Source organism: Anguilla rostrata, chromosome 1 (assembly GCF_018555375.3).
Source record: "Anguilla rostrata isolate EN2019 chromosome 1, ASM1855537v3, whole genome shotgun sequence".
NCBI classification, from domain to species: domain Eukaryota; kingdom Metazoa; phylum Chordata; class Actinopteri; order Anguilliformes; family Anguillidae; genus Anguilla; species Anguilla rostrata.
The window spans coordinates 4,462,127-4,487,659 of NC_057933.1; the positions used below are offsets into that span (position 1 = coordinate 4,462,127).

A 25,533-nucleotide genomic window follows, 5' to 3' on the forward strand; every position below is an offset into this window, starting at 1 on the left:
TTGTTTATTAATTGTTATATAGCTGTTTCTGTAATATATATATATATATATATATATATATAGTACTGGCGCAAATTATGGAAACACTGCTTTTATAAAAAATAATTTGATGATTAATGCAATATTTTGCAACAATTTCTTCTTTTTTTTGGAAAAATGTAATATGTAATAAATGTAATATGAACACAAAACTAAAATGAAGAAATTATTTGCATTTCAGCGGGTCTTGTATGCTTTATTTCAAATTACTGATAGCCACGTAATACTACTCCTGGTCAAGAGAATAGCTGTTCCGAATGCGTTTTTACAGATGAAAACAGCTCCGATAAGGTGTGCTCCATATTGTTTGGGACAATGACGCATTTTATTCTTGATTTAGCTCTGCATTGTACAACTTAAGATTTGTGATCAAACAATTCACATGTGGTTAAAGTGCACTCTCTCAGCTTTTATTTAAAGAAATTACGGCACTTTTTTATAAACAGTCCCCCCATTTCAGGGAATCATAATGTTTGGGACAAATGGTGTCACAGATGTTTCTGATTAGTCGGGTGCGTCCAACTGCTTCCTTAAGTGCAGATATAAGAGAGCGTTCATTGTCTAGGTTTGATTGCCTTTGGAGTCTGTTATTAGCGTTTGTCACCATGAGTACCAGAGTTGTGACAGTGGAAGTCAAGGAAACCATTTTGAGTCTGAGACAAAAGAAGAAGATAGTCACAGACATAGGCCAAATCACTGGGTAACCAAAAATCAATTGTTTGGAACATCATAAAGAAGAAAGAGAGCACTGGTGAGCTCAGGTTTTTTTCCATTTTTGTTCATAAAAATTAACTATCTTGTTAACTAACTATCTTTTTGTCCATCTTTACTTTTTCTCTCTCTCTCTCTCTCTCACTCTCATTCTCTCTCTCACACACACACACACACACACAGGAGTAGTCATGACACGTGTTGTGTGTGGCCTCAGAGCGATTCCCCTCTGCTTTGTCGTGTCGCTGTGCGCCTTGGCGCTGTTCACTAAAGTTGACCTCACCCCGTACTTCCGGAGGTCAGGCGCGCGCGGGCGCCGCGTCCCACGAGCCGGCCCAGCGACCAGCGAGCCGCGACAGGGACGGGCGGGAGGGGGCGGGGGGCGCGGGAACCGGCCGACCGCGTACACGTGCTCGCAGGACAGCTCGGCGAGGGACGTCGGGGGGTTCTCCCAGCTGAAGCCCCACCTTCAGGACTTCCTGCTGTACAGGCACTGCCGCCGCTTCCGCCTCCTGCAGGACGCGCCGGGGAAGTGCGGCCGGGCGCCGGAGGACTCGGCCGGCGTCTTCCTGCTGGTGGCGATCAAGACGTCGCCGGGGAGCTTCGACCGGCGGGCGGTCCTGCGGCGGACGTGGGCGGCGGAGCAGCGGCAGAACGGCGCCGGCGTCCGGCGGGTCTTCCTGGCGGGGACGGCGGACCGGCCCGGCGCCGAGCGGCGCTGGCGCACCGACGAGCTCCTGCGGCTGGAGAACCGTCGCCACGGCGACATCCTGCAGTGGGACTTCCTGGAGTCCTTCTTCAACCTGACGCTGAAGCAGCTGCTGTTCCTGGACTGGGTGCGGGAGCGGTGTCCGCGCGCCCGCTACGTCTTCCTCGGCGACGACGACGTCTTCGCCAACACCGACAACATGGTGCGGTACCTGCAGGCCCGGGACGCGCCCGGCACCCCTCCGCACCTGTACGTGGGGCAGGTGCTCCGCGAAACCAAGCCCGTCAGGTGGGCCGGCAGCAAGTACTACATCCCCACTCAGGTGTACGCGGCCAAGACCTTCCCGCCATACTGCACCGGCGGTGGGTTCCTCATGTCCGGATACACGGCCTGGGTCGTGCACAACATGTCGTCCGCCGTGCCTGTGATGCCCATAGACGACGCCTACATAGGCATGTGCTTGGAAAAGGCGGGGCTGCCACCAACGGACCACTTCGGCTTTCTGGCTGTGGGCGAGAACGCCAAGCCCAACTTAATCTACGCCATGGACCCCTGCCTTTCCCGGGACCTTTTCCTGGTTCACAGTTTCCAGACTTACGAGATCCTGGTTATGTGGGAGAGGATTCACAGCCCGGACCTGAAGTGCGCGATCCCAGATCAATTTTAACAGCGCGGCTGGCACTTCCAACGCCATAGCTTTGTTTGGTTTTTGCCCAGATTGGACTACAAAGCAGGGCATGCATGCTCTGTCAGGATCCAGCCAATCACACTGGCCTACAATATGAGATAACCAAATAACTAGAGTAAATGAGCTGAGCGGTTTTGTTGCTTCTTATTCTGCGGTGATGGGCCTTGATGACATTTAATGGGAGATTTAACCAAAAATACATATTTTTAAAAATAGTTTTTAGGGTTGCTGGATGGCTCGACCTCCTAAGGCCATGTTGAAGTGTGTGGATGGGCCCTATGGCCTGGTATTGAATCCAAACTGTGCCAAAGTTGACTGTGGCCAACAGTCCCACAGGGTGAGGCCATGGCCAATTACGTACTTGAACTCATTACTGTACGTTACCCCACCCCCCCACAACACACCCACAAACCATCTCTGAGGAGCCTATAAAATGAAGAACACTGTTCAGGGTGAACTTCCTGTTAGATAAAACGGAACTTTTCTAAATTTATCACAACATTCTACCAACTGAATAAGCCCCCTTGTTTCTGGGGTGTGTTGTGAGTCATCTGGGTTTTGGCATGCTTCAACTGTTTGTTTCCACAACTGGGATGGAGAATCTTCCAGTTCTCTCATCTCTAGCAGTCTATGGTTTTACTGTCACTGGAAGTATTGCATTAACTTAGTGCATATCTTTATCTTGCCTGTGTCCAAATACATATTTATTGTGGTTGTTAAAATGTTGTGCAATTTTAATGGATGACAACAGAGAAGAAACTTGCTGCTTCTTTTATTATGAAACAAAAGAGAAGTATGTGCAGTGTGAATCAGAAAGCAAAAATAACATCAGTAAAAACAGGGTTTCTTGGAAACGAAGTTTGAAGAACAGAAGCTAAGCTTACAATGGAGAGTTTAACAGTGGAGCACTGTGAATCTATTTAAGAGCTGTCTTCATGTATTTTAATCTACAGTATCTAAGGCTTTGTTTGTACTGTCCCAATGGACACAGTTGTTATTCCGTCACTGTGAATGAGCCGGTCAGAACTCATGATAAGTCGAATCTACCTAACCAAAGTGGAATCTTTGGCCATCTGTACCCTGCTATATCGGTTAAAAAGATAAATCAGAGCTGGAAAAAATGATTTACACTGACATTCGTTTATTGCCTTTTACATGGTATTTATGGTCTGTGCAAAGAGAGCTTTTGTCAATGTGTATCTAACCTGACTCTTCACTTTTCGGCCCCTAATAGAGCCATCAAATCGGTCAACCAGTTCAACTTAAATTTTATCAGGTGAAGGAAAAAAAATCATTGTATAAGAAAAGCAGAATTAATTAAAGATTATAGACTTGGTGGCTCACAAGCCATTGTTCCATTGATTTTCAATGCCTTAATGACACACATGAAAATCATTTGGTTAATAACTAAAATTTTTATGGTTTTGCATGGCCAATGGTGTTTTCAAGAAAATGGGAGGCATTGGGCCTATTTTAAAATGTGATTTTATGCTGCTATTCTGAAAGTTTTTGTATAATCTTAATTTCTCTCCTGACAGAACTCCTATTTGGAACAACAGGCACATTGTCTCTAGGAATTTACATAGGCCTACAGAGATGGGTGGAAATGGGTGTTACTTCCACACTGGAAGTAACACACAATGAGTTACTTCCAGTGTTAAAGGACTTCCACGGTGTGTTTATTTATTTGGTCCAAAATGTAATTTCTAATAACCCGATAAACTCTCTTGCTCATCACAGCTCATTTTACACCCTGTGAAACCCAGACATTTGTGTGCTTTCAAGCCGATGTTGTGTGTACTTATTCTCATACACATTCTGACTAACAGTAGAAAATGTTTCACGCCAAATATGTTTCTGAAAAGAAGTGTTGCATTTGTGCAACACTGGGTCTGACAGGGTTAACTGAAATGAGTTTAAAATCCGATAAGCTGAAAAACAAACATACGTAACCACTTTAATGACTGGTTATACCCTGTAAAATGCAAAAGATACTAGGTCAGATTTAATAAAGTGTTGAGAAATGGCATACTGATTACATTGTTTCCTGTGTGCCCTAAAGCCAAAGAGTCTTTTAAAACCTCAGGGCAGGCAACGGCTCTGCTACTAACCAGTTCACACCGCTGCAATTTTCTCTACAACATTCTAAAACCGTTTCGCCTCGTTGCGAATCATTGATCTGAACTGGCCTTAACGTTACCGTTATTTACATTGCCATCGAGTTAATCAATATATTATAATGATCGGAATAAAGCCGGGGTATGTGGAGCAGACGTCATGCAGGAGAAAACTAAATAAAAGAATACGGCAGTGTGGATTAGCATTGTTAATATTTTATTACGCTTCCTATGTTCCTTCAGCCTTTATGCCCTTTTTGATGAAATCTCCTTTGTTTTTGTTTTATTCTTCTTGTTCTGATTGCTAATTTAACACCCAGCTCAGCTTTATTCTCGAACAGCTAGCAAAACCAGAAACACCAGGGGTAACACCAGGGGTAACATTTTGCAAGGCAGTTGTTTCAAAAATACCACACAACAATCATTCACGAAAAAGACTGCTTACTGTGCACGAGTTACGTAATTGCACGAGCCACAGCGAATCCCGCAAATTCTTCTCTGCAGTGTAAAGATGTTCATACCGGGCAAAAGGTGGATAAAGAACGTTTGTGGAAATTGATCATCACTAATTCTATCCCAGGTTTGCTACGGCCTTTTAACTCGGCTCGGCAGTGTAAAGACATCTTGAGTTAGCCTAATGTTAGACAACGAATGAGTATGTACATAGCGTTGTTGTATAACAACCATTTTTTATTCAGTAAATAGGAAGTGTTGTAGTTGGCGTGCCAACTGACTGACGTCCCATAGGCGACACTGGTTGGGTCAGGTTTGGTCTATGGGAAGTGAGGTCCAAAAACACACCTGCAATTACCGCTTCTCGCCATTGGCACCGCCATAGAGAACGGAACTGAAATCTTCGAGATCGTCACTTTAAATCAATCGGACAATAATAATTGTACTTTTTTGCATAAGGAAAAAAGTGGTTTATAATAATGCCCTATTAGTGGAAGCCTGATTGAAAAAGTTAAGTTATTGGTAAGTCAATGTTGGAACAAAAATGAATAAATGATAAACCCCTAACAACAACTGCAACAATAAGAATAAGAACTGGACAATTCCTGCAGAAATTGTGAAGTGTGGTTGCCGCCAACGCAAAGTCGACTTTGTGCTGAACAGAGCGAACAGTTTCTGCAGTATAAGCAGAGACAGAGTATTGTGTACGTGCTATACCATAAGGGCAACGAGTTTATTTGCGACACATATATTCAGAGCTAAATTATCCTTTCATCAAAACTTGAGATCTCAGTGTTTTACTTGGGTATGCGGTAACGAGTGACGGCGAATCATAAATATAGCTCGCATGTTCAGAGCCGAGCCGAGCCGAATTTCCAAGAAAGAAAATGAGGCGAGAAAATATGTGTTAAAATTGTTGCATTTTAACTCATTTTAAATACAGCTTCTGTGAATAAGTATCGGCTGGTAGCCAGCACTACTAGCTTCTGTTGCAGCGGGGTGAGAAAGCGTTGCTTTCCCCGCTACAACACACTGAATGCCTAATGCCAAAGTTTCCAATACGCTGGGATATTAAACGGTGTTACAAGAGTAAAAATTGACATATTATACATAGTTAGAAAGCTTATTATATCACCTGTTGGATCGATGAAGTGTAGATCAAGCCAGTTTACTTATTCACAGAAGCTGTATTTAAAATGAGTTAAAATGCAACAATTGTAACACATATTTCTCGCCTCATTTTCGTTCTTGGAAATTCGGCTCGGCTAACACTGTCAGGGTCTGGGGTGGGACTCAGAAGCGGACCAGAGTTAGTAGAAGATGCGATTTATTTTGCGAAGCACAGAATCAGAAGCAGTCTCTTAATCAAATATAGGCAGGGGTCAAAATCCGGGAAATCAGGTAGACAGGGCAGAGGCACAAAAACGGGAACCGGGGGGCAGGTCGAATTAAACAGGCAAGAGTCAAAATACCAAGGCAAGGAATAACACGGGCAGGCTAAACTCGAGGTCGGAAACAAACAAGCAAACAAGTCAAAAACCAGGAAGGACAAAAACACTAAACAAGGCTGGAAAGGCTACTCGAAAAATCAGAGGCACGATCTGGCAAAGAAAAAAGGTGCACACAGAAACTAAATAGCAACGCCAATGAGTGAAGATGGGATGCAGGTGAGGAAGGTAAGTGGAGGCTTGATTGCAGATGCGGAAACCGGTGGAACTGGGGCGGGGCGTGGGCGTGGACAGGAACCAGGAACCTAAGGGGGAAAAACAATAACAAACGCACACCCAAGCACACGAACACAGAAAACACAACCGCAAGCGAAAACAAGTAAACTGAAAATAAAAATAAATACACACAAGAAAATAAAAAATAAACAAAACTAAAACGGAACACAAGGAGAATCAGGCAGGATTCCTGACAAACACGTAATAGGCTCTCTGTCTATGAGTTGGTCTCAGAGATAACAGATTAGACTCTGAATTACAGCCCAAATAAATGTTTTTAGTTGTGTGGTTAAAATGAGCTGAAATTCGCGCAAAATCATACGTCAATCAAATTAATCTCCCTAGGCCTGTCTTGCTTTTTTTAAATGGTGCGATCACACAGTGTAGACGTAGGGTTTTTCCAAGACCCTCTGAACATGCGAGCTAGCTTTATGATTCGCCGTCACTCGTCAACGCATACCGCAAGTAAAACACTGAGATCTCAAGTTTTGATGAAAGGATAATTAAGCTCTGAATATAGTGTGGGGAAAAACAGGACCCAGCCTGGGTCAGAAGAGCTGGGTGTTCTCCTCACACTGTTGAATACTTCTTCAAAATATACACTTCACAGAGTCTGATGCAACTGGATTTATTGCAGGTAATTCCAAGGTAACATGCAAGAACCCGGGCTGATCTGCATATATCAATACAAACTGTCTCAAAGCATTCCACAAGACACTTCACAGAAAACACATAAGACGCACACACACACACACAGACATACGAGACATACGAGACATACAAGACATACAAGACATACTCCCCTCCCCTGGGGCCGAACACTCCCTTTTATCCTATCTTAGCTCCTCCTGTTGTGGAGCTCAAGCTTAGACTGTCCCTCATGCTTACATCATTTTACTTTACTCTTTTCCCACACATCATTGTTTCTCATTTTTCAGACTCCATTATTTCCCAATTCTCGGACACCATTATTTATCAGCCCCTTCCTTCCTTATTTTTTAAAAATGATAGTGCTCATCTCCCACTTGAATCTCCCTCCCCCTTCTATCATAAATCACATATTCTGACAACACATTTTCCCGAAAAGGCAGAAGCTTCCGTTAGTTCCACAGATATGCTTGTATACAGCTTAATTCGCAGGGCAGAAATTATGTGTGTATTACGTGTTTGTTCTAATCGCACCTATTTTAGTATGAAGCGCTTTCCTGCTGCCGGTTGTTAATCTTATGGCTAAGGTCGACCTTGGTCCACCTGCATCCTTCCTCTTTTGCTAGCCGGATGATACGTCAGGGAGGAGACAGTTGGTGTTCATTAATACATTCCTTTCCCATATACACTGGGCCTGTGCTCTCTAACTACATATCTTTCCCAATGCAATGGGCTTGTGTTTTTTGAGTACATGTATATTTATTTCCCACAATAGGCTATGTGTCACAAATAAACTCGTTGCCGTGATGTTATAGCATGTACACAATACTCTGTCTCTGCTTATACCACAGAAACTGTTCGCTCTGTTCAGCACAAAGTCGACTTTGCGTTGGCGACAACCACACTTCACAATTTCTGCAGGAATTGTCTAGTTATTATTATCATTCCTTACATTTGTGTAGCGCTTTTCTCACTGGCTGGCAACTCAAAGCGATTTACAGTGATACGGGGGAGACTCATCTCATCCACCACCTAGAAGTAGCACGCACCTGGGTGATGCACAGCAGCCATTTTGCGCCAGAAGGGAGCTAACAATTTTTTTGTCAGTTTTTAGCCAGGGCACCAGGGAATGCTGTTCTGTTTGCAGTGAGGGTCATGGGCTTTTTCATGACCACAGTGACCACTGTCCTTGTCCCTTTGCTGGGCGATTGGGGTTTATTTGACCAGAGGAAAGATCGCCCCCTACTAGCCCACCAATGGCAGTTCCAGAAGCAACTTTTTTTCCCTCCTTGAGGTCTCCCATTCTATTCTATTGTTCCAATCCCAGCCAAGCCCATCACTTGCCTTTTCAACTACACAGCAGGAACAAAGGACATGATGGTGGCTTCTGGCCATGAAACATTATTTCTGATAAGCAAGTTTCCACAGAGAACAGATGGCTGTAAAATCATTTAGAGAAAGTGTTGCAGCAATATCAATAAATAATCAAGCTGTACCGTTTGTTGTTGATAAGCAAGATTCTTCAATCCAGATAAGACTTGTTTAGGGTACTGGCCGGATGGGGTGTGTGACATCAACTGGGCCGAACCACTGTCGTGGTTAGGGTCAGCTGGCACTCCTTCTTGTTGACCCCTGCGGGGTCTCTAATAGATTAGTATGGAATGGACACAACACGTCATGCATCTGTATAAACCAGAGAAGAGTAATGACATGTTTTTTTTCTTATTCACAAACAGCACTTTTGGTGACTGCTGTTTGAATCATCCTTCTGTTTAGTTTGGAAACAAAACTGTAGACGTTGGGCAATTTGTGAATTGCAGCCAAATGCATTTATCGTTCTTAAAATTCTTGGATGTATCATTCACCCGAATATTTACATTTCTGCAGTCACACGCAATTGTGCGAGATTCTCTATTATTAACAGACATCTCATATAGATTTACCTGCCAAGGGACTACAGATTAAATTTAGCTATCAAGCTAATTCTTGCGCAGTTACTAACTGTCCATTGTCCCTTTCAAATAAAAAGGAGGACTTTAGCGTTCTCGCTTTCTCAAAAAAAAAAAACGATGTTTGGCTAGCTGGAATGCGTACTGTTTCTATTACTGTAAATATTTTAATCAGAATATCAATCTTGAATTATATTTGTTTAAGTAAATTCTAAGTCTATGTGTGTGTGAGGGCATGCCTGTGTGCGCATACACATTGCTCCACCAGGTGGCAGCAAAACCGCTTTGAGAGTGCAGAGGTAAAATATATATATATATATTTTTGGAGCAAAATGTTTTACAAACAAATTCTCATAAAGGTGTAACATGTTAGTTCTAGAGTATTCTCTAGGACCTATTTTTCATCACCTACAGCATTCCTGAAGCCCTTTCAAAGTAGCACGCTAAAATATCAAGTGCTTAAGGCTTAGTATTAGAGCATTCACTATAAGCCATTTTATACTAAGTGTAGGCCTCCTGGAGTCTGGAGGTGTCCTCCAACACAATCTTTCGATCCAACTGATGTTTGTGCGAAACTGAAAGAACTGAAGAAGATTTCCTGGGTCCTGAATATTGTTTCTAAGACCCTTTTTAAAAATTATTGCAGCATTTTGTGCCGACTTTGCTGCTGTTCCTTAGGCTTCCCGTTCAAAGTCGGAGTCCTGTGGACTAAAGTAATGTGGTCTGACATGGCCATCTTCTCCACCGCGGCTGTGGCTTTTTCCATCAGGACAAAATGCCACAAAATTGATGGGGCCAAAGTGCCCTTTCTCCCACCCAAACGCCTCCTCAAAGGCAGTATGGAAGAACCTGGCCTCGAACCTGCCGATCCCAATGGAGGTGGTTATAATGTCCATAGCCTCCTGCCCACCAGCCATGACCACATGGCTCGTGATTGATGAGATTGGTTGTCAATAAATAAATTAAAAAAAAATAAAAAATAAAAAAATAAATAAAATAAATAAATAAATAAATAAATAATAAATAAAAATAAAAAAAATCTGTTTTATTGACCTGCTCACGTATAGTAGGAGCTCTCTGTTTGCCAGGCCAAATATGATAATTTGCTTTGAAATACCACTGGGAAACAAATGGCTGCCCATCAGCAGATCAGTGTGGACGTATGTGAAAATGTGACAAAAAGCAACACATCTACTTATATAAGAATACATTTTTTAATGATATGAATGCATATTTATCTGTTGGAATAATGTGCTAGAGTAACAATTTGCAGCTGGGAACTGTAACCATGCTTACCTGAATATTCTGAAACTGAAATTGAAATTCACAGAGGGCAGAAAATTTGAACGTATTGGAGAGCAATGGTACCTGGCTAATGTGATTTGTAATGGTAAACATAGTCATAATATTAAGGTTAATACACCAATCGTCAGTGTCATTGAGATAAATCCAGACTCAGTTCGTCTTCAAGACGACGGGGGTGTCATTAACTCATGTTCAAGTAAGTTTAACTTGGAACGACGGGTGACAAAGCTGCTATGTGTTTTTGAAGCCTACTCTGTGAAAAATGCGAACTCCGTAATAATTGCGCACGTTTACAACTCCCGCCTACCAGTAGGGGGCGCTTACAAAAAAGGCCTCTGTGTGCAGAGAAGATTCCGAATTGGTGGGGGTTTTGTCCCTTTTTGTTCCGCTGGAAAGTCCTGGCTGAACGGCGAGCAGGAGCACAACACACCGGAGAGCCTGCACTGTTTCTCGGGCGATTCGCCTAGCCAGGCCGACGAAGAAGCCCAGAAAGCGCACGCAGTGGTACGGAAGGACGCCATCGGCCAGGAGCCGTTTGGAGAGCGGACTTGAAGGGACCAGTCCCGGGGTTATTGGCGGTAGAACTCTGCGGATCTGGGGGCTCCAGCAGGGCTAGGGGGCGGGGGGCGTAGCGAGGACGGAGAAGGCTGCACGCCGAGAGGCAAAGAGGCTGGGAAGCTAAGTGGCACTGTAGCGCCGGCGTTGTGGCGATAAAGCCCTGGATTTTGTAGTACCAGCGTGGCTTAGTGGATGGGATGGAACCAGGACCTTCTGGCACCGGTAAGTCAACCCCTCCGTGCAAGTTGGGACGGGGTGGTTCATGTTCCGAGGTGAGCGATGGAGCTTATTGAAATGAATCTGGAATAGTCGCTAGCAAGGTAAACGTTTGTTACAGTCGTTAGCTTGCACGCTATCCACTCAAGGTGGCTCGATACCTTATCAGACACGGTTAAGATTGCACGGTTAAGATTGTCGCAGCCGTGTGTATCATAGCAAGATTCGCTTAGCGAGTTAGCCAGCTGCCAAGTCGATATTGGGAGGCTAGCTAAGTAAGTCGGAAACAATCCGAGCAGCCCGAGTGGGTGTGCAGAACGGTTGAAGGGGAGATTGATGGCGATAGACGGGGGCTTTAGATTAATGACAATGTTTGAGGTCAGGGACTGGGGCGGGGGGGTCGTGGGAACCCCAAAACGCGGTGGCATGAGAGACAACCTACCCTCTAAGACAACCGGGCTCTCACCGCTCGCACCCCCGAACACGAGTGTCTCCTTTCTACCGTTATTATTAAACGAGTATTGCGCTGTATCCTGTTATTAACAAATGAACTGTGTGCTCAGGGTAAGCACTTATGCCTAACCGGCTAAATGGGTTGGTAATGGTCGTTTGTAGTTTGTTTCCAATGTTCGCATGTTGGTTAGCTGTAAATTTATCCTGTGGCTGCATAACTCGCCAGATGTATGATATTCAGTAAGACAGCTGCTGTATGTCCGTCTAAATTTATTTCACTGCTGATGTTTTAAAATAGCATTCTCATGTGCTGTTGCAGGCTTCCATATCAGTGGTCGATATGCTTAAAATTATTATTACTATGAATAATAATAATAATAATAATGTGTGCAGCCAGGAATTGATGATGAGAAAATGTTAGGTTCCATCGTGCATGGCGCTGCTGCTACTGGCTGTGCATTGACAGCAGTTTTATGTGTTGTGTTGTATGTATGCTGGGACAGTGGCTCACTAAGATTGTTTGGACACAGTCAGTCTTTAAGGATCATGTCAGTCATTTTGAGGTGTGTGTGTGTGTGTGTGCTTGCACTTGCGTGTGCACACAGATGTGTGTGGTTGTCATGGTCAGTAATTGTGGACGTGCTTCCATTCTTGTGTTTGTTTACATGTGCATCTGACGTAAGTGATGTCACTGATTGATGTAATTTATTACTCTTTTGCTTACAAGAGTACAAGAGTGGTGCTTCCACAGTTCTTTTCCAACATGGGATTCAAATCCAAAATCTCTGGAGTCAAGTTCAGTTGCTGCTACATGGTCCATGAGAATGTAAACCCCCCCCTTACATTTCTGGCTCTCGTTGGTTTGGCTGTGGACTTGGGCATAGTCAGTATGGGCATCGTCTGTATGGGCACAGTCAGTATGGGCATAGTCAGTATGAGCACAGTCAGTATAGGCACAGTTAGTATGGGCATTCTCTGTATGGCACAGTCAGTATGGGCACAGTCCGTATGGGCATAGTCAGTTTGGGTATAGTCCGTATGGGCACAGTCCGTATGGGCATAGTCAGTTTGGGTATAGTCAGTACGGGCACAGTCAGTTTGGGTATAGTCAGTATGGGCACAGTCTGTATGGGCATAGTCAGTATGGGCACAGTCCGTATGGGCATAGTCAGTTTGGGCATAGTCAGTTTGGGCACAGTCAGTATGGGCACAGTCTGTATGGGCACAGTCCGTATGGGCATAGTCAGTTTGGGCCTAGCCAGTATATGCACAGCCAGGTTGTTACTTTAAAAATTTGTGGTCAGGTATCTTCCTCAAGGGTAAGACAGTTGGTACCTGGGACTCAAACCCAAGATGTGGGACTTGTGCATGGTACTTAGGGCTGTGTTTGGTATGGGCTCTTATTGTTTTCGCAGTCAGGCCACATAGCCTAAATATTGCAGGTTCAAACCCATGCTGTGTCCCAGGCCATTTATAATTGGGGCTGTATGTTAATGGGACTTGGTGGGCCTAGTCCCACCCGGGAGGGGGAGGGTTAAATTCAACCAGGTCCCCTCAGACTGCCAGTTATCAGTTATCAGCGCCTCAACTGCAATTTGTGTCAACTCTTCTGTAGTACTGTGTGTGGCCTGTAGGGTGTAAAATAGTCACTGCGCCTCCTGTAGTACTGTGTGTGGCCTGTAGGGTGTAAAATAGTCCCTGCGCCTCCTGTAGTATTGTGTGTGACCTGTAGGGGGTAAAATAGTCTCTGGCTCTCCTATAAAACTGTGTTGAATGTAAGGTGTAGAATAGTCACTGGCTCCCCTGTAGTACTGTGTAGCCGGGTGTAAAATAGTCAATAGAACCCAGACGAGTGCATCGTAGGAGAGAGATGACATCTAGCTGTCCAAAACTGGCTGGGAAATGTATGGAACTCAAAACCATTACCCACTGGCGATGAGTTCGCTGCCCTTGGTGCTGCTCCCAAATAACTGTGATGTGCTTTTGTGTTTTGTGCTATAGCCAAGAAGCCAAATAAGCCTGTCCCTCAGTTAAACTGAAAGCCAAACCCTTTCCTGTTTGACTGGCTGTTTGCCAGCTTGCCTTGTCACGTAATCGAATGGCTATTTAATGAGCACATTTCACACAACTTAGTACAGTGTACCCACATAGAGAATAATTGCAGGTACTAAGTGAGGACAGGAGCAGGTGAAATTATGTCCACACATTGCTGTTTTAATCCTGGATGTGATGTTTTATAGACACCATTTTTTGAGCTCACTGGGCTTTTCCAAATAAGGAGACTATCACAAATGCTCATGTATTATGCATTATTGTATAAGTATATAGGCATTGGTGATATTCACTTGATCTGACGTGTCTGTGTGGCTGAAACATTTTCCCTGAGATTTCACAAGTGCGAGTACTATCTTCCTATCTTTCTACCCACATAACCGCAAGCGGACAATTACAAATCTGTGTCTTCAGATCAGAGATTCATAGCAGTGTGCCTTCGAGCTCTTATACGCTCATATCGGATGCCTTATCCATTATGACGCATTCACAACTTTGGTGAATTGATTTTTTAAATTAGTTTTTTGATCTGTTTAAAAAGATGTTAGTTAGACCAGCCCGGCGCTGAATTTGAGGGTTACAGTAGGTCAGGGTAGCACATCTATATCAGGATGGGGGTGGTGTTGCACCATAAAGTTGTTCAGTAATGTGGTTACAGCAACATCAGAATAAGGTTTGGTATAGGTTTGTAAAGTGTAGTGAAGATTCCTCTATCAGGATGGGGTTTGGTATAAATGTGTAAGGTTGTGGCAAATACAGCTGAGTCAGGATGGGGTTTGGTATAAATGTGCAAGGTTGTGGTGAATGTGTCCGTATCAGAATGGGCTTTGGTATAAATGTGTGAAGTTGTAGTAAATATGGCTGTATGGGGTTTGGTATAAATGTGTAAGGTTGTGGTGAATGTGTCTGTATCAGGATGGGGTTTAGTATGAATGTGTATGGTTGTGGTGAATGTGTCTGTATCAGGATGGGGTTTGGTATGAATGTGTAAGGTTGTGGCGATTGTGTCTGTATCAGGATGGGCTTTGGTATAAATGTGTGAAGTTGTAAATACAGCTGAATCAGGATGGGCTTTGGTGTAAATGTGTATGGTTGTGGTGAATGTGTCTGTATCAGGATGGGGTTTGGTATAAATGTGTAAGGTTGTGGTAAATACGGCTGAGTCAGGATGGGGTTTAGTATAGATGTGTAAGGTTGTAGTAAATGCAGCTGAATCCCGATGGGCTGTGGTATAAATGTGTATGGTTGTGGTGAATGTGTCTGTATCAGGATGGGGTTTGGTATAAATGTGTAAGGTTGTGGTAAATACGGCTGAATCAGGACGGGGTTTAGTATAAATGTGTAAGGTTGTGGTAAATACAGCTGAATCAGGATGGGGTTTGGTATAGATGTGTAAGGTTGTGGTAAATACGGCTGAATCAGGACGGGGTTTAGTATAAATGTGTAAGGTTGTGGTAAATACGGCTGAATCAGGACGGGGTTTAGTATAAATGTGTAAGGTTGTGGTAAATACGGCTGAATCAGGATGGGGTTTGGTGTAAGGTTGTGGTAAATACAGCTGAATCAGGACGGGGTTTAGTATAGATGTGTAAGGTTGTAGTAAATACAGCTGAATCCCGATGGGCTGTGGTATAAATGCGTAAGGTCCTGTTTGTATGACTAATGGGGTCTGGTAGGGCCTCAGTGGTAAACTCTGAATGACTGGCTGCAGGCCTCCCTGTCTCACCATCTGCCTTTGGGGATAATGGGTGCTGAATGGGGGTGTTTGTGTGCGTTTGATTTGTCTGTGATCCTGGGGGGGGGTGGGGGGGGGGGGGGGGGCGCGTCCCCCCGCCCCCAGCGGCTCCCTGACGCCAGGCGTGGAGACCACGCCTTTCAGTGTGCTCTTTTGGTCAGCTGTGTTTGCGCTTCTGTGTGTGTGTGTGTGTGTGTGTGTGTGTGTGTGTGTCAGTGATTATAGTGTGTATGTGTGTGTGTGTGTGTGTGTGTGCGCGTGTGTGTGTGTGTGTGTGTGTGTGTGTGTGTGTATGTATTTATGTGTGTGTGTGTGTGTGTGTGTGTGTGTCCTTCACCTCTGTAGCTGCTGGATGTTGATATTCGGCCCAGGCCCTGCTCCCAGGCGGGCTGAGGGGTGAGGGGGATCGATCGCTCGAGGCCTGGCTTTGTGGGGAAATGTTAATATTGTTGATGAATAAGGCCAAGGTTTTAAGAACCCCCCCAGCCCCCACAAAAACATACACCCCGGATTTCCAGATCTCCATGACAATGAGCGTTGCCTTGGTGTCTCCATGGTGAGGCTGAGAATGTTGGGGGGCTCCCTTCTTGCGAGCGTGCATGTGTGTGTGTGTGTGCGTGTGTTTTTGCGTGTTTTTGTGTGTGAGTGTGTGTGTGTGCGTGTTTTTGTGTGAGTGCATGTGTGTGTTCCTGTTTTTGTGTGTGTGTGTGTGTGTGTATATGTGTGCTTGTTTTGGTGTGCACGTGTGCGCGAGTACGTGCGTCGGTGTGTGCATGTGTGAGCGTGTGTGTGTGCATGTGTGTATGCGAGTGTGTGTGTGTATATGCATGTGTGTGCGTGCGTGTGCATGTGTGTGTGTGTGTGCTCTCTCTCTCCCCCTGTCTCAGCCCGTAAGAGGAGAGGGCAGCTGGGGTCTTTGTTGGGACGGATGGAGTGTTCTCTGGGGAGGGGCGGCGATGGAGGGGGGCTGGCTGGGATGACACCCCCCTCCACAGCATCTGGAGGTGCTCCAGGTTTTTGGAGCTTTTGCCTGCCCCGCTGCTGCCCAAGTCACCGTGACCTTTCGCCCCCCGAACGCAAAAACAGACACCATGTGACTATCGCACTTCCACGGGCTGGCAAACACACCCGCTTGCAGACCATCTCTCTGTGATCTCACAGGGAAAACATCACCGCCCTGCGACGCGCGTTCATCACACTCAAACGCGTCTTCAGCCATTTCACTTCCTGTACGTTAAATTAAGCACCCGGCCCCGTTCAGTCGGAAGGCAACATTATTTTAAAGAATGTAATTTTGAAAGGCTTTGTTACAAACTGCTTGTTAAAGTGATGGAAACCTCCCTGTATGAGATCCGTGGTCAATTACTGTTTATTTCCTGCGTTCACACAGTGGACGTGGTTGCGATAAAGAATTATACTGGAAATTATTTTAGACGGTTGTGTTTATTGGTTAATACGGCACAGTATTGGATTTTATGTAGTTGTAAGTTCTCAGTGTAATTCTCCAAGGCCCAGGCTGACTGGGGGGTGCCTTCAAAGCTAATAATAGCGGTTATGGTGATTATGATAAAAGTGCTTACGGCAGCCTTGTGTTGTAAATTGCGAGTCTTGTGCAGGTGCGATATCGATCTGCTTGTCGTAAATTTTGAACGGAAGCTGTTGTGTGACTGTCTCTCTCAGGCAGATGCGTTGGCCTTGTGGAGGAAACAATGGCGTTCTCTCTAACGCTTTCTTTCTCTCTTTTCCTTCCTTCCTCCTCTCATCACACAAAACTACTTTTCCACCTCCGCCTCCCCCCTCTCTGATCTGCCCATCCTTTCTTTTTCTCTTCCCCCACTTTAATTAATTCCCCCCTTAATCCATCCTGTTCCCCCCGCCTCCTTCCTCCTCTCCCCTCCTCCTCCTCCTCCTCCTCCTCTTTTATCCCTCCTTTCCAATAACTCACACTCTCCCACCTTCCCCCTCTCACCCCTGTCCCCGGGGCTGTGGCCTGCTCTTTGACCCCGCCCACTCGACCCCTGACCTCCCCTATGCCCCCCCCCCGCAGTGCCCATGGGGCCCTTCCCCCCACCTCTCCAGCAGGTGTTCCAGGCCCCCCGGAGGCCTGGCATGGGGACAGTGGGCAAGCCCATCAAGCTGCTGGCCAACTACTTCGAGGTGGAGATCCCCAAGATGGACGTCTACCACTACGAGGTGGACATCAAGCCCGACAAGTGCCCCCGCCGCGTCAACCGGTATGGCCGCCGCCCCGGGGCAGTTTGAGTTATCTTTACGTTCAGCCTTTCCGCAGGTTCATCCATCCGCAGGGTCTTAGATGGCCTGCCTTTATTTCTGTTTCCTGGATTCCTTCGAACACAGGTGGATATTATCTCCCGGATCAAATTTGGGTCAGTACGTTGGTCAGGAATCCAGAAACGGTTCCCCGTCTAGGACTTGAACCGGCAACCTCTGAGAACGTTGCAAGTCCACTGTACTTCTCCCACCGCCTGCCTGTACTGCCATGTTGTGCTTTTTTTTGGGATTTTTTCCGTTGGACAACATTTGTGAATCCCAGACAGTCCTACTGGGTTTTCTGTCTGGAATAAGTAGAGTTAATGTTACTCTGAGTGCACAAAAGTGTGATGTTTCAATGGAGGTCCGGCCACTTAATTTGAGCTGCTGGTTCTGTGCGCTCTCCCCCTATTAAAATCCCACCAGACTCACGTTGACATTATTAGTGTGGTCCCTTGATTGCTATAAACAGAACACGAACTCCGGCATTATTATAAGCCACGAGGGCCATTGACGTGCAGAATTAGGGTCAAATACAATAAATTAAACATAACAGCATCCCACGACAGTATGAAACGCACAGAGAACGCACTGGTATAGGCGTGGTATAGCAATGGTATAGGTTTGCACGAAAAAGACAAGATTTTTGTGCTCTTTATTGTAGTTGATTAATTGATTAAAAAAAATTTTTCCATTACTTGAATTAATCGGTAGATTAATCTGGGAACTTTAGATCCGTTAATTTAATTTTTATATAAGAATTCTGTGGAATTGGATTCTGGCTGTGGGGCTCTTTCACCTCCCTGTCCTGGACCGTGATAATTAGCCTACTTCATGAAGTCTAGGATAGCAGTTGAGATGGTCTGGTTTTTTTTCCGGTGTGCTCAAACTTGGAGTCATTCGCTTAACGTCACATTATGTCGGTCTCTCTGAGTCAGACGGGTCATTGAAAGCTCTTGTCTGTGTAAATCATCGGGCACTGCAACACCTGATGTAACTATTTCACTAATAATCAAAACCTTGATAAGTAGAATCAGGTGTCTTGGTGCTGAGCTAAAAGAAAAACCTTTTTGGATTAGGATTGGACACCCCTGATGCAAAGATTCAGTGACCTGGATGTTGATGTTTTTTTATGCTACTTCCTTGTTCATCCAAACCAGGATTGCATTACATACTTAAAATGCTAAAAAAATTCACATTAAACAGACGGTTCTTTTTGTTCACACCTCAGGAACAAAATTGACTTTCTGATTTTAAAAAATCATTGTGGCGAAAGAGGTTGTATTTCCGCTCTGTCAGCATTTATAAGAGGAACGTTTCCTAGGTTTGCTATCTGACTGCCCTGATAATTTAATTATAGCTCAAGTCTGTGATTTTAATAAGTATTCATAATGCATTAAAAACATTAAAAACTCAGTTACGGGCCAGAGAGTTTGAATGAACACACACCGCATGACCAAAGTTGTGACTTCACCTCCATTTTCGCGTCTGGGGAGTGAAAGTACGACTGGCGATATTCAGCCTTCTTCATCAGGCGATAAAGACCTCCAAAGGCCGTTAAGCTTGGAGAATCGCTGTAGTAACAGACTTCAGGGGCCTGATTAGCGATTAGGCTAAATTACAGGGCTCAGTGAAACAGTGGCTGGACCGTTTCATTAGCGGGTGAGCGCGGGCGTGGCCGGGCGGGCAAAGCCTCGTTTTAAACACGTGCTTTTTCTCGCCGTCGGTTAAAGAGGCACCTGACCCAGAAACGGGGAAAGCCTTCGCGTGGAATTAACGTGCTTAATTAACAGAGAGCAACAGTGCTGAAATAAGATGAGAATTCTTGAAAAACTGGTCCTGCAGAAGCGAGCACACACACACAAACACACGCTGCGCGCGTGCACGTACACACACACACACACACACACACACACACACACACTCACTCACTCACTCACTCACTCACTCACTCACACTCACTCACTCACTCACTCACTCACTCACTCACTCACTCACTCACTCACTCACTCACTCACTCACTCACTCCCACTCACTCACTCACTCACTCACTCACTCACTCACTCACTCACTCACTCACCACACTCACTCACTCACTCACTCACTCACTCACTCACTCACTCTCTCTCTCTCCCTCCCTCTCACTCACTCACTCACTCCATCCTCACTCACTCACTCACCACTCACTCACTCCTCACTCACTCACTCACTCACTCACTCACTCACTCACTCACTCATCACTCACTCACTCACCTCACTCACTCACTCACCACTCACTCACTCACTCACTACACTCACTCACTCACTCACTCACACCACTCACTCCCACTCACTCACTCACACACTCACCACTCACTCACTCACTCACTCACCCTCACCACTCACACACACACACACACACTCACTCACACACACACACACACACACACTCACTCACTCACTCACTCACTCACTCACTCACTCAATGTATCCAGATCTCTTTTGAGTCTAGGCAGGTACGTCTCATTCAGACACAGGTAACGGACGTCTGGTCGAGCTTAGCATTTCGCTTGGAGCGGGCCTGAGGTTGCGTGTAATCGAATATTATTGCTGAATAATATTGAAGCGATTGTCACGGCGTTTCGCCTGTGTGAGTTTTGAACGAGAACTCACCTGAACCCCGTGATCCCCAGAGGGCACGACTCTCCCACATCGTACGCTGTGTTTGATTGGTTCCTCACTGCTCCCTGAATTCTGAGACGACGGTGTTGACACTTGCCCTGGGAAAGCCGCAGGGTGTGCAGACATTAGTAGTTGCTCTGCGCCAAATCGATCGACTGAAACAGTGGATCGCACAGTTGAATCGCCTCGACGGGTCTGAACGTCTCGTTTGATTCTGTTGGTAATTTTCGGGTGAAAACGACGCAGCAGAGCCAGAGGTTCTTCTTGGGCGAAGGTGCTCAGCCCAGCTCTAAGGAGCCGTCCGGCCAACCTCCTCCCTCCTGAGCTCATGCTGTTGGTCTCTCTGTCGCCCCCTGCAGGGAGGTGGTGGAGTACATGGTCCAGCATTTCAAACCCCAGCTCTTCGGTGACAGAAAGCCGGTGTACGACGGCAAAAAGAACATCTACACGGTGCTAGCCCTGCCCATTGGGAACGAGAAGGTAGGCGGGCGCCATTTGCATTTTCCTCCTGGCTTCCTTTTTAGGCTTGCATGCATGTCACGTTTATTTTTTTTTTGGTGTCTTTCTGCTTTTGTCTGTGAGGTACTTCTCTATCACTCTCTTCCTCTCTCCTCCTCTCCTCGCCCCTGTTGTTTTTTCCCCCCGCAACTCTCCTCACATTTTAATTTTCCCATCCCTTCTCCTTCTTGCCCCACCCACTTCCCCTCCCCTCACACCCCGTCCCATTGGCTGTCCTCGACCCTCTCTCTCCAGGTGGATTTTGAGGTGACCATTCCGGGGGAGGGGAAGGATCGCATCTTCAAGGTGTCGATCCGCTGGCTGGCTGTGGTGTCCTGGCGGCTCCTGCAGGAGACGCTAGTGAGCGGCCGGCTGCAGGTCCCGCTGGACTCGGTCCAAGCGCTGGACGTGGCTATGAGACACCTGGCCTCCATGAGGTACGGAGGGCACGGGACCGTGAGCTGGAGGGCTGGATGAAGAGAGACTAGCGTGGGAGATTAGCGGCTAACGTGGGACATTGGAGGCTAGCGTGGGATATTAGAGGCTAGAGTGGTACATACGAGGCTAGCATGGGACATCAGAGGCTAGCGTGGGACATCAGAGGCCAGTGTGGGACTATAGAGGCTAGCGTGGGATTTCAGAGGCTAGCGTGGGACATTGGAGGCTAGCATGGGACATCAGAGGCTAGCGTGGGATATTAGAGGCCAGTGTGGGACAATAGAGGCTAGCATGGGACATCAGAGGCTAGAGTGAGACATCAGAGGCTAGCGTGGGACATCAGAGGCTAGCGTGGGACATCAGAGGCCAGTGTGGGACAACAGAGGCTAGAGTGGGATATCAGAGGCTAGTGTGGGACATTGGAGGCTAGCGTGGGACATTGGAGGCTAGCATGGGACATCAGAGGCTAGCGTGGGATATTAGAGGCCAGTGTGGGACAATAGAGGCTAGCATGGGACATCAGAGGCTAGAGTGAGATATCAGAGGCTAGCGTGGGACATCAGAGGCTAGCGTGGGACATCAGAGGCCAGTGTGGGACAACAGAGGCTAGAGTGGGATATCGGAGGCTAGTGTGGGAGATTAGAGGCTAGCGTGGGATATCAGAGGCTAGTGTGGGAGATTGGAGGCTAGTGTGGGAGATTAGAGGCTAACGTGGGATATCAGAGGCTAGTGCGGGAGATTGGAGGCTAGTGTGGGAGATTAGAGGCTAACGTGGGATATCAGAGGCTAGTGTGGGACATTGGAGGCTAGCGTGGGATATCAGAGGGTAGTGTGGGAGATTAGAGGCTAGCGTGGGATATCAGAGGCTAGTGTGGGATATTGGAGACCTGCTTTGTGCCGGTTATGTATTATTTTATTGTTTATTTGACGCGTGTCAGTCTGAGGATCTTGCAAAGCAGATTAGCTCCTGCCACTTTAAATGCTGACTGTAGCTCCAGCTTTGGCGGCTGTGGAGTGTAGCGTGCATACAGAGCAGTCAGAATTACAGAAAATAAGCGGCAGGGTGGAGATCGATCTAAATATAGGCCTCACGCCAAGCGGTTCTGTCTTAAGAGAGACATATTTGCATCATGCTGATGTGAACCTGCTGTTTATGATGTGGCTTGCTGCTTATGAGAGCAGCGTTATCTGAAGTCTGAACGCAAGGCTTCGGGTGGCCAGCGATCATTTGAAAGACTGCGTGTGTGCGTTACGAATGTAAGGTGTCCTCATTTTTGGATTCCCCCCCCCCCATTTCATTCTGACAGGTATACCCCCGTGGGACGCTCCTTCTTCTCCCCACCGGAGGGTTACTACCACCCGCTGGGCGGGGGGCGGGAGGTGTGGTTTGGGTTCCACCAATCGGTGCGTCCCGCCATGTGGAAGATGATGCTGAACATCGATGGTGAGTAGGAAGCTGGTGGGCGGGGCCAGTTCAGAGCCCTAATGGCGAACCTATCACTGCCTCATCAGTGCCCTGTACTCTGTGATGCATTCTGTGACCTGCAATGGGATATAGTAGTAGTCCTCTTACAAGACTTTTTAATACGCACAAAAAAAAATGTTTGGCCCCCTGTCCTGAGCTGGTGTCCCACCCCACCCCCCCCACAGTGTCAGCGACGGCCTTCTACAAAGCCCAGCCAGTGATCGAGTTCATGTGTGAGGTCCTGGACATTCGCAATATTGACGAGCAGCCCAAGACCCTGACAGATTCCCAACGCGTGCGCTTCACCAAGGAGATCAAAGGTGGGCCTCTGAGTATTTGGGGGGAGGGGGGACCCTTACCACCCCCCTGTTCCATTCCTCACCCCTAACACCCCCCCTCAATCTAAACCTTGTCCCCGTGCCATAAGCATAACTCCATAACTCCCACACCCCCCCACAAAAACTTTTGTCAGTAAGCTTTGTTAACAACAAGCACTGTGATTGGTTGAGCTCCACTCACTTTCTTAACCAGTAAGGTGATTTTTAAAAACACACTTCCACACATTTCCAGCCCCATTCATCATGCAGTTCTCTCTCACGTCCACTTTCTGTGATTGGTGGTCTTACCTGTCTGTTCCTGCGTGTGTGTGCGTGTATGTGTGCACGTCTGTGTGCGCGTGTGCGTTTGCGCGTGCACGTGTGCGTGTGTGTTCCCCCCCCTCCACTTCCTGTTACTGGGTCCCTAGGTCTGAAGGTGGAGGTGACGCACTGCGGGCAGATGAAGAGGAAGTACCGCGTGTGCAACGTGACCCGCCGTCCCGCCAGCCACCAGACGTGAGTGCCCCCCCCGCCCACTCGGGGTTGCCAGCTGTGCCACCGTCAGACTGCTGGGAGAACGGCTCGCGTCACATCTTACACCACGCCGTACAACTGGCGACGCGGAAGCTGAATGGCTTGTACACGAGTTGCCGAGGTTGGATAGAAATAGCATAAGTTTTGTATTTATAGCCAGAACATCCGCAGCATCACGCTCGTCATCCTTGGTGCTGCGCAAGAGAAGGAATCACTGATATGCTAAAGTGATAAAAAGCATAGAAACAAAACCCGGCTAGAACAGATGAGGTAAATAATTAGCCCTGTGAAACGAATGATGTAGCATCTAAGAATAAATCACGATTTGTTCTTGATCCACCCATGCATTTTTTTGTAGTATCTTTTGAAGCGACCAAGTATTAACTTAGCCCATATTTTTGTGAACAACTTTTTATTGAATATATTTGTAATGCTGGGGTATACAATGTGTCAAATAGAAGAGACATAGAGTGTATTAAATGAAGGAGATATGAGAATAAAAGACCCTTGTAAATCATAATAGCTTTATCGCTTCAATAATACTTGTCCATGCCTTAGTAGTTTTATTTCTGGCTCCCTGTAACCTAGCCACTGATTGTTCATGAATAGCAGTATGTAAAATATTTGACACCCAGGTAGAGTTAAAAGCCCCTTTTAATTTAATTCCTGTGAAACATTGTTTTGGAGAAGTTGTGTGAAGTTACCTTAGTAACAAGCAAATTAATCGATGGTAGAGGAACCACATTCCTCATTTGACTAAATCAACTGTCAAATAATTACGTTCTGTTTTGAGGAGGGATAGTTATTTGGATCAGTGCAATCAAAGTCATGACTAGTTCACTGTATTAACCTTGTGAAACAAAATGTGATTTGAAAGGGTTAACGTTTCCTTGTTTGCCTGCCATTTGGAAACCTGTGTCTTGGTTTTTCATGGTCCAACTGTGTGTGTTCAATATCCAAAGGGCAAGGGGGGGCCATGGACAGTGGTCTTGTTTTCTTCCTGTATGTGAACCTGTGTCATGTCAGAAAAAAGTAAAAATGCTAAGAGCACACCACAATACAAAATGTGTACCATTAACACGTTTGACTTTCTTTTGTGTGCTAAACACAGTACTGTGCCTTTTAACCCTTCAAGGTGTAAGAACACAAATATGTTATTAGAATGTTCGTTACTGAACATTCTAATGCTGACGTAACAGTCAGTACTGGAAATCGAAAGCAATGGAGTTCTAGAACACCAGCTTAGAATTTAGGGAAAAAACCATTCCAAAAAACCTACTCTTCAAAGGGTTAAAAGAAAAGATGGCCTAGCATAATGGCTGTTACTAAAATTAAATGTGAATGATATATGTTACACATGTATGTTGGATTGTTTTTTTCCACTTTTGCATTATAAACACAGCATTGTAGCTATTATTAACAGTAGAGAGAATTCATGTTTTGGCCTTGGTACATCACAAACAAATGGTGGATCATCTGTGATGTAACTTCCTGTGGACCTCTGTGCAGGTTTCCCCTGCAGCTTGAGAGTGGGCAGACAGTGGAGTGCACAGTGGCCCAGTACTTCAAACAGAAGTACAACCTGCAGCTCAAGTACCCTCACCTGCCCTGCCTACAGGTGGGCCAGGAACAGAAACACACCTACCTGCCGCTCGAGGTGAGGACACGCCCAAAAACAAACCCTGCGTCAAACTTTTATAACCACGACCGCGCTGAACGGCTTTCACGTGACCGGAATTTGAGTGTTTCATTTTCACAGAAGCAGAAAAGTTGAGTTCTCTTCCCTCCTCTCCTCAGGTGTGTAACATCGTAGCGGGGCAGCGCTGTATCAAGAAACTGACCGATAATCAGACCTCCACCATGATCAAAGCCACAGCGCGCTCCGCACCCGACCGACAGGAGGAGATCAGCCGGCTGGTGAGTGGTGAGCCCCACCTGGTGGCCGGAGGCGGCATTGCGTCTCTGCCCGGGCAGACTTGCTTCCAGTAAGCC

The 25,533-nt window shown here is 46.2% G+C and overlaps 2 protein-coding genes across 3 annotated transcripts in view; both read left to right on the plus strand.

Moving 5' to 3' along the window:
• Positions 1–1,085: 1,085 nt before the first annotated feature.
• LOC135239318 (acetylgalactosaminyl-O-glycosyl-glycoprotein beta-1,3-N-acetylglucosaminyltransferase-like) lies at positions 1,086–4,176 on the plus strand (the record flags this gene model as incomplete). Its single annotated transcript, XM_064307901.1, has 1 exon — positions 1,086–4,176. A coding segment is annotated over one exon (1,041 nt), but the record flags the coding sequence as incomplete, so codon positions are not given.
• A 6,493-nt stretch (positions 4,177–10,669) lies between these two features.
• The window catches only part of ago1 (argonaute RISC component 1), a 28,892-nt gene continuing 14,028 nt past the window's right edge, over positions 10,670–25,533 (plus strand). Inside the window, exons 1-9 of one of the 2 annotated variants that reach the window (XM_064354562.1) lie at positions 10,670–11,123; positions 17,405–17,591; positions 20,649–20,769; positions 21,043–21,224; positions 22,533–22,669; positions 22,876–23,010; positions 23,436–23,523; positions 25,051–25,198; positions 25,339–25,458. In XM_064354562.1, the coding sequence (XP_064210632.1) occupies positions 11,099–11,123; positions 17,405–17,591; positions 20,649–20,769; positions 21,043–21,224; positions 22,533–22,669; positions 22,876–23,010; positions 23,436–23,523; positions 25,051–25,198; positions 25,339–25,458 (1,143 nt within the window). In that variant the 5' untranslated portion in view covers positions 10,670–11,098. Of the gene's footprint in view, positions 11,124–17,404; positions 17,592–20,648; positions 20,770–21,042; positions 21,225–22,532; positions 22,670–22,875; positions 23,011–23,425; positions 23,524–25,050; positions 25,199–25,338; positions 25,459–25,533 lie in introns of both variants that reach the window. The other variant, XM_064354472.1, reaches the window with a different exon arrangement.